Source organism: Indicator indicator, chromosome 15 (assembly GCF_027791375.1).
Source record: "Indicator indicator isolate 239-I01 chromosome 15, UM_Iind_1.1, whole genome shotgun sequence".
In the NCBI taxonomy this organism is placed as follows: Eukaryota; Metazoa; Chordata; class Aves; order Piciformes; family Indicatoridae; genus Indicator; species Indicator indicator.
In genome coordinates, this window is record NC_072024.1 from 8382897 (window position 1) to 8391727 (window position 8831).

Here is an 8831-nt window from a genome sequence, read left to right on the forward strand (position 1 = left end):
AAAAAATCCCTGCTCACAAAGAAACAAAGGAGATGCCCAAGTTAAAACTCAGATTCTCCCTTATTTTACTCCCAGACACTAGAACTACAAGCCAATGACTTAAATGAAGAAAAAAAAGAAAAAACTCAGAATCAATGTAAGAAATATTAGCACTTAGCAAGAATGCAGCAAAGGACAGCTCCTTCCAGCAAACTTCTAAATAATTCACACCCAATATCAAGAAGCCAACCTTAGGAATATACTGTGCCAAAGCAGGCAGGGGAACAGTTTCTCCTATGAACCAGGCGAAAACATCCAACCCCAAAATAGAGGCACAGACAAGAAGCATTAAGTTTAAAACCCAGTTTCAGCAAAAACATCATTTAAAATCAGAAGCATCTGGATATTCACAAAGACAGAAATGATGCTGTGCCCATATGCCCTGTGTATCAGATTTGGCACAAACAATCTGCAGGCAGGTGGGCACAGTGAGGCAGGAGCAGGGCTGATGGGGTAGGGTGACACACAGGGGCCACTCAGCATCAGTGCCAGCCATCCTGGCTCACCATCACCACAGGAGAGGGAGGGCACTTGCCAGAAATACATTCCAACCCTTAGTGCCAGCAGAGAGGAGAGACCTTCTCGTTCTCTTCAACTACCTGAAAGGAGGTCAGAGGCAGGTTGGGGTCAGTATCTTCACCCAAGTAACAAGCAATATGACAAGAGGAAACAGCCTTAAGTTGCACCAGGCAAGGTTTAGGCCGGACATCAGAAAAAATTTCTTCACCAAAAGCGTTGTTAAAACCTGCAACAGGCTGCCCATGTGATGTCACCATCGCCAACCTCTTCTCTTTGGTGTCAACAGGACTAGGCGAAATGGATACAAGCTATGCCGGGAGAGGTTTAGGCTGGATATTAAGAAATGTTTCTTCACTGAAAGGGTTATCAAACACTGGAATGGTCTGCCCAGGGCAGTGGTGGAGTCACCATCCCTGAAGGTGTTCAAACAGTGTGTGGACCTAGTGCTTACAGCGGTTTAGTGTTGACCCTTCAGTGCTGGGTCAAAGGCTGAACAGGATGATCTTGAAGTCTCTTCCAACCAAATATATTTTGTGATTCTGAGTGAGATACAACCAAAACATGAAAGTTTAAAGTTCCTTGAATTTACCTTCTGCTTTTTTTGAGCCACAGGCATGCTTTTGGGTAACACGTTCCAGCTTCTTTCTGCAACTACAAAGGCTACACACCTTTAATTTTTTTTCCACACCAAATGCCGAGACCGCTTTTCAAGTCCCTCTCTCCTTGTCCCCTAAACACCGAGCACTTGAAAAGCCATTCAGCAAGGGCTGAGTAAAGCAAACCGGGGACGAGGGAGGGCGGTGGGGCACGGGGGCGGTACACGGCGGAGACACCACGGCGCTACCGGCGCTGCTGCCGTGCCCGCCGTGCATCGGCACCCCACATAGACTGCGCGTACACCGCCCCTACAGCACAGTCCTTATGCACTGTCTGCGGCCACTGCCATTGCAGCCCCTATGGATCACACTGGGCTCCTGCAACCCGTGCAGCCTGTGCACGCCCAGCCCCTGCAGCCTGTTCCTGCCCAGCGCCAGGCACCCGCAGCCCGCACAACCACAGCTGCACGGCCCCTACAGCCTGCGTACGCACGCCTCCTATAGGCCGCGCCGCGTACGCACGCCTCCTATAGGCCGCGCCGCGTACGCACGCCTCCTATAGGCCGCGCCGCGTACGCGCACCCCCGAGGCGCACCCCCGAGGCACACCCCCGTCCTGCTCCCCCTGCACAGACGCGAGGGCACGGCCGCGTATGAGCGCATCCTCCCCCGTGCCTGCAGGCCTCCACGCCGGCAGGGGGCGCTGTCAGGAGGAAGTGCGTCGCGGTTTCCGCCCGTCGCGGCTGAGTCACTGGGCCGCGCCGCCTGCTCGCAGCCGTCTGCCTGCTGCTGCCCGGAGTCGAGCCGTCTCGTCCTGTCTCACCGCCATGCCGCTGGAGAACCTGGAGGAGGAGGGGCTGCCCAAGAACCCCGACCTCCGCATCGCCCAGCTCCGCTTCCTCCTCAGCCTCCGGCCCCGCGCACCCGACCCCGCCGCGCGCGACGAGCTGATGGCGGCCGTGCGGCTCCACAGTGAGTGCGGCCTGGTGTGGGCAGCCGCCTTCTCCTCCCGCCGTGGAGCTGGGGCGGCTCTGTTTGTCGGTCTCCGCGTCTGTCCAGAGGCGTGCGTGCGTAGGCGAGGAGCCAGTCTGACTGTCTCTTCTTTTATCCCAGGGAGGAGGTGGGGGATGTTGACACGTTTCCCAGCTGGAGTACATCAGTCATAAAACCATAGAATGTTTTGAGTTGGAAGGGACCTCTAAAGGTCATCTAGCCCAACACTCCCTGCAGGGAGTAGGGACATCACCCACTAGATCATGCTCCTAATCGGTCCCTGGGGCATGGACAATGTGAGAGCAGTGGGGGTGGGGATTTTGGGGAGGAGGAATGGAGGTTTGGACCTAGGGGTGTGGTGCCCTGTCCCCAGCTTTGGCTACGTGCTGGTGTTTAAATTAAAAGACAGTAGTTGAGTACTCAGGCCCACTGTGCTTGGGGTCAGGTAAATAGTAAGGCAAGCACAAGTGTGAGAGATGTAAAGAGAACAGTGATAGGAAAGAGCTAGCAAAAAGAAGCCAGAAACACTGCCTCTGTCATCTCTGGATTTAATAGATACCTGACTGTAGAAAGGATGTAGCTGGCAGTGACGCTCAGTGGTGCAGTCCTTCAGTGCTCTGCTCTAGAAATACGTACACTCTTGTTGCAGCAAGTAGCAGTGGAAGTCTTTCTGCTTTTCTTTCAGATATGGCTCCATATTATGAAGCACTCTGCAAGTCTCTGGAGTGGCAGATAGACACAGATCTGCTGAACAAAATGAAGAAAGCTAATGAGGAGGAATTGAAACGACTTGACAACGAGTTAGAGGATGCAGAAAAGATCTTGGGGGAGAGTGAAATCCGAGATGCAATGATGGCCAAAGCTGAGTACCTATGCAGGATTGGGGACAAGGTGGGTTGGCAGAGGCTGTATGGACTCACATTAAAAACACTGGGACCTCCACTGGCAGGTTCCCGTGAGCACTGGGCAACTTACAGTGCATTTTCTCTATGGCACAACTTGGAGATGGATGGAAGATAGAAGAGGGTGTTACTTAAGTTCAGATTGGTGAGAAAGAGCCCTTGAAATAAAACATTTTTTTCCTTGAAAAGGGAAAAAATACTTTTACCTTTTGTTTTTCATAACATTTGTAGATGTTATTTTTCACTTTCGTTACCTCTTTAGACTTTTCTAAGGTATTTACCTAGTCCAACTGAACTTCAAGTTACAGAATAAATTTTAAGAGTCCTTAGATTTATTTTTTTTTTTTTAGAAGATTGGAGGATCAGGTCTTTTGACTCGCTCTAAACTTTGATTCTTTAAGACTGTTCAGAATGCATTAATGTTAAAGTTCTGTGGGAAACCGACTGTCAAGACTATCAGGAGAAGATAAATGTACTTACAGCAGACATTCTGTAAATACTCCTGATGCTTTTCATATTCTCATGGTAGAAAATCCTGTCTTCTTTAGGAGGGAGCTTTGACTGCCTTCCGCAAGACTTACGACAAAACTGTGGCGCTGGGACATCGTCTGGATATTGTCTTCTATCTTCTGAGGATTGGCTTGTTTTATATGGATAATGACCTCATCACACGGAACATTGAGAAGGCAAAAAGGTACTGCTTGGATTGAGTGCAGTTAAAGCACTTTGCAGACAAACCATGACAAAAGAAATGAAAGATAAATACCTCGGTGTCAAGAAATTACTAAGACTTGATTGCAAGACAGAATCACAGAGGGGTGGGTGGGTGTTACCTTGCACTAGAGGGCTTCATAGTCCTGGCTCTTTTTTAAGGAGGAATCACAGAATGGTAGGGGTTGGCATTGGGAAGAGAAAAATAAGTTAATATTATATGTCAGCTATTTTCTAGCAGCTGACCTGATTTTAAGCCTACCCCTTGCTCCCACTTTCTATTCCGTCACTGCTGGAAGACAGTTTAGGGTGTGAAGGGATAGTATGATAATGTGCAGTGCAGGATTTCCAGCTGAATCCAGCTGCTTCAAATGCCACATAGCTGGCTCTGTGAAGTGCCAGCTTTTCCTCTGGAAGCAAGAGCTGCGTGAGCACAGTGTGCTTCGGTGCAGCTGTCTTGCAGTTTCCACTGCTGACTTCAGTGTCTCTGTGCTCCCAACATGCTGAACTTCAGTGGTTCCTGTAGCAAGCTCTGATTTTCAGTCTCTTTTTCTGGTGCCATGAGACACCAAGGTAGAAGGTTCTCCCAGTTACCGTGTTCTTTGGGCAGTGATTTTTTTGTGTTGCTTTCTAAGATTTTTTCCTATGCTTCTGCTTACAGCCACATCAATTTTGTGTTAATATGATTCTTGAAAAGAGACTGCAGTTGGACTGCTGCTATTTTAGCAGCACTGGCAGGGGAAATATGCTGCTACAGCTAAGGCTGACAGTACTGTTTTACCAGCACATCTCAGAAGACTGTTGTCACAGCTTTAGAGGCTGTAAACTTTTCCTTTCAGTTGAAACTTGCACTGTGTAAAAGCATCTGGCCTCTCCTGTCCCAAAGAAGCCCCTTTCCTGTCCTTGACGTGTGCTGTGCCTGAACTGTTTCAACAGGCTGTAACATAGGACAAGTTATTCTTTGTTGACATGGCACTTCAGGACATGGCTTAGTGGTCATGATAGTGTTGGGCTGACTGTTGGACTTGATCACAGAATCATAGAATGTATCTGATTGGAAGAGACCTCCAGCTCATCCAGTCCAACCTTTGACCCAGCACTGAAAGGTCAGCACTAAACCACATCCCTAAGCACTAGGTCTACACACAGCTTAAACACCACTGCCCTGGACAGACCATCCCAATGTTTGAGAACCCTTTCAGTGAAGAAATATTTCTTAATATCCAGCCTAGACCTCCCTTGGCACAGCTTGAAACCATTTCCTCTAGTCCTGTTGCTTGCCATCAAGAAGAGGTTGGCCCCCCTCTTCAGCTTCCCTTCAGGTAGTTGTAGAGAGTGATAAAGCCTTCCCTCAGCCTTCTCTTCTCCAGACTGAACAACTCCAGATCTTAGAGATCTTTTCCAACCTTAATGATTCTACGATTCTGTAATTCTTTAATTACCTGGTATCAGTTGATTTACTGCACTTGTTTCATGTAGATTATGAGATAATCCGTTTTGATAAGTATATATTTCATTTTGTTCTATTTTAAGTCTAATAGAAGAAGGAGGAGACTGGGACAGGAGAAATCGTCTCAAAGTGTACCAAGGCCTTTACTGTGTAGCAATTCGAGATTTCAAGCAAGCAGCAGAGCTCTTCCTTGATACAGTTTCAACGTTTACATCCTATGAACTCATGGATTACAAAACATTTGTAACATACACTGTCTATGTCAGCATGATTGCACTGGACAGGCCTGACCTTCGGGAAAAGGTAAGCAAAGCAGATGGAAACACCTCAGACACAGCTTTTCTTTAACCTCTTTATCTCCAGGCTGAAAGTGATGGTACTCAAACAAGTTTGTTTGCTTTCAGGTTATTAAGGGAGCAGAGATTCTGGAAGTGTTGCACAGTTTGCCAGCTGTAAGGCAGTATCTCTTCTCTCTTTACGAGTGCCGTTACGCAGCCTTTTTCCAGTCATTAGGTAAGGCTGTGCTTTGTCCTACAACACTACTCCAGGTGCTTTAGTTAATTGTTTCAGATCATACACAACTTTTGTTGAGTAGCTACAGTCTAGATCTAGAACTACTAGTTGTAAAAAAAGAAAAAAAAAAAAGGTTGTTGGTTTTTTTTGTTGTTGGTTTTGGTTTTTAACAATGACCTCAAATTTGCTACTGTTTTGATTTTTGAAACAAAGTTTCACATACAGTAAGCTTTATGTAAAATTCATCTGATTAGGTAGAAAATGTCTGTAGAGCACTGTCTTACCTGAGGAGCCAGGTCAGGTGGGAAAGCTCCGAAAGGTTTTATCTTTGACAGACGTTACAGGGCTTGTAGCCTGAAGGCCTTGAAATCTCAACCTGTAAGAGAAAGCACATAGAAAGTTTTTGTTGTTGTCATTGGCTTTCTGCTCTGCTTTCAAAATCAAAGGGTGACACTGAAAAAAACTTTTCAGAAAACTCAGTCTTGCCAGCTCTCAGAATGCTTGTCTAAGTCTGTGATTTTTAGAATGCAAGACAATGAAGTATTTAAAATAAACCAAAGAGATCTCTTTGTTTTGCAGAGGTCTAGGTCTGCTGAGATTAAGAGCTAAGGGCAACATTTTTCTAATGCTGGCTTTATCACTAGCTGAGAACTAAAACCGTCAGGAGAAAAAGCCTGAAAATCCTTGTAACTAATGTCAGAAGAGGCAGTACCAGAAAGTTCACCTTGTTTCCTTACCGAGCTTTGCACAACAATGTTTCTGCCAGTGGTCACGTACCAAGGAATGCCGTTCCCAGCACCACACTGCTCCCCAGTGACTGCTGATCCCCAAGGCAGTCCTGCTGCAAGGAGGGCCTCACTCACACCCTGAAAGAAGGATTCTATGCTGACAGAGAGTGTCTCATTAGCTTTGCCACAATTTTGTTTGCACATTGTTTCTGCTTCTGGCTCTGGAACTGATACAGATTGTACCAACTTTCTTCTGTGTAGTGTCAAATACCTTCCATATCCTGAAGTACACAAGAATACAATATAGTTATGTTCACACTGATTACTTATTAACTGGTGCTATATGTTTTATTTACTTAAATGATATTTTACATTTCTTAGAGATTACTGACTTTTTTCCTTTTTATTTTCAGCTATTGTAGAGCAAGAGATGAAGAAAGATTGGCTGTTTGCACCTCACTATCGATACTACGTACGGGAAATGAGAATTCATGCATACAGCCAGCTCCTAGAGTCCTACCGGTCACTGACATTAGGTTACATGGCAGAGGCATTTGGAGTCAGTGTAGAATTCATAGATCAGTAAGTCAATAGTTTTTATAAATTCATAGAGATCTCACATTATATTTCTCAAGTATTTATAATCCTATTATGAATAAAAGTCTTTGTTGTGCTTTGATTCTAAACATGCAAAGTTACGTTTCTGAGGAAGAGCCTGGCTAAATTTAAGTGCACCTTATGAAAAGAAAGTAATTTGATTGCTGTCTCTCATGAGTCTTCCACTCCAAGTGCTGTATGAGAAACTAGTGCTTTATTAAGAACTTTGTTCTTTATAGTGCTCTGTTGACCTCCATGTACCATGGAACTTAGGATGTTAGAGGATGACATTTTTCACAACCATATGAAAACTTAACATTTTACAGACTCTACAAGTCTTTATCTGGTTTTGCTTTCTGGTTTGTAGGCAGTATCTGATGGGTTTCACTTAAATCAAACAGCGGCTGCAGTCTCAATTTGCAATTCTTTTCTAGTGTAAAAGCAGCAGATTTAGATCATGATAAGAACTAATAGGAAATGAGAAACTGACTTTTATTCTACATACATGAGATACATTGCTCCAGGTGCCTTCACAAGCCATTCTTCTTTCATAAAGAAGTCTCAGATTTTCAAACAGAAAAGTGTTACAGAAATATGAAATTTGCTTGAAATACTCAGAAATTAATTAGTAGGTGTTTCAAGAGAAACCAAATACCATTCAATTCAAAGGTAAATGTTCTAAAGTAATACCAGTTCTTATGCTTCCCAGTAACTTACTACTAGTTGTAACTTGTCTTACTGTTGATCACAAGAATATTTTCTTTTACCATCAGTAATGTGCTGCAAATAATCAGATTAGGCAAAACAGTAATTAAAAAATATCAGCATATTTAGAGCTACTGGAGAGTAGGGCACTATTAAGAGACTTTTCTAATGAGTTGACTGGCAGGAAGCTACGTACCTCAGGATAAATTCCAAATAGGCACACTACATGTCTGCTACCTTTACATAGGTTGCTGAGTGATAAATTTCACTAACTCAAGTATGAGTCTTCAGCCTGACAAGAAAGTTTTGTATTCAGAGGCTAGAATGATCATTCTGATGTGTAATGTCCAAGCTTTCATAAGAGGAGGATGCGTAAGGTACAGGCTGTTGCTTCAGAAGTAGTGTGTACTATTGTAATAGCAGATTCAGTGCTGCTGGGTCTACAAGCCCTTGGTGAAGTGTGATTTAATCAACTTCTCTTTTTCTGTGCTTAGGGAGCTCTCAAGATTTATTGCAGCTGGGCGGTTGCACTGCAAAATAGACAAAGTCAACGAGATTGTAGAAACAAACAGGTATGGTATCAATTCCCAGAAATAGCTGAATTCTGTATATTTTGATGACACTTATTACAGAAATGTAAAGTGGCTTGGAGTAGAACATGTTCTTACTTCTCAATTTTTTTTTTTGTTCCCCATAACTCCCAGGCCTGATAGCAAGAATTGGCAGTACCAAGAAACCATCAAGAAAGGAGATTTGCTGCTAAACAGAGTTCAGAAACTTTCCAGAGTAATTAATATGTAACTTTTTTTTTTTTTTTTAATGCAAGGGAATGCAAACTTTAGGTGTTTAAAACATTTTGGAAGTAACCTATAAATATATTGTACAACTTGGTATACTGTAGGTTAAAAAAAATACTAGTGGGAGAGGTAGTGTTTTTACTTTCCACTTCATTATGTAAACAATGTTCTGTTTTGGTGTATGGATCCCAGTTCATTTATTAAATGTATGATACAGTTGGTGATCTCCTGTAATCTCCTTTGTTCCTTTACTTGGCTGTGTATATGGTGTTCAGTTTTCAA

The 8831-nt window shown here is 44.1% G+C and overlaps 1 protein-coding gene across 2 annotated transcripts; it reads left to right on the top strand.

Moving 5' to 3' along the window:
• Window positions 1-1980: 1980 nt before the first annotated feature.
• Window positions 1981-8588, top strand: PSMD6 (proteasome 26S subunit, non-ATPase 6). Of its 2 annotated transcripts, none has more exons than XM_054387279.1 (8): window positions 1981-2125; window positions 2832-3037; window positions 3597-3742; window positions 5293-5512; window positions 5614-5722; window positions 6864-7032; window positions 8247-8324; window positions 8457-8588. In XM_054387279.1, the coding sequence occupies exons 1-8, from the start codon at window positions 1981-1983 to the stop codon at window positions 8551-8553; spliced, it is 1170 nt and encodes a 389-aa protein (XP_054243254.1). In that variant the 3' UTR covers window positions 8554-8588. The 2 variants fall into 2 exon arrangements, with proteins under 2 accessions (XP_054243254.1, XP_054243255.1); XM_054387280.1 differs by having other exon boundaries at window positions 1981-2006; window positions 2830-3037.
• Window positions 8589-8831: the final 243 nt, after the last annotated feature.

Coding starts and splice junctions, on each gene's coding strand:
- PSMD6 (XM_054387279.1), top strand. CDS start 1,981: ATGCCGCTGGAGAACCTGGAGGAGGAGGGGCTGCCCAAGAACCCCGAC. Junction 2,126..2,831: donor GGCGGCCGTGCGGCTCCACA/GTGAGTGCGGCC, acceptor CTTTTCTTTCAG/ATATGGCTCCATATTATGAA. Junction 8,325..8,456: donor GAGATTGTAGAAACAAACAG/GTATGGTATCAA, acceptor CATAACTCCCAG/GCCTGATAGCAAGAATTGGC.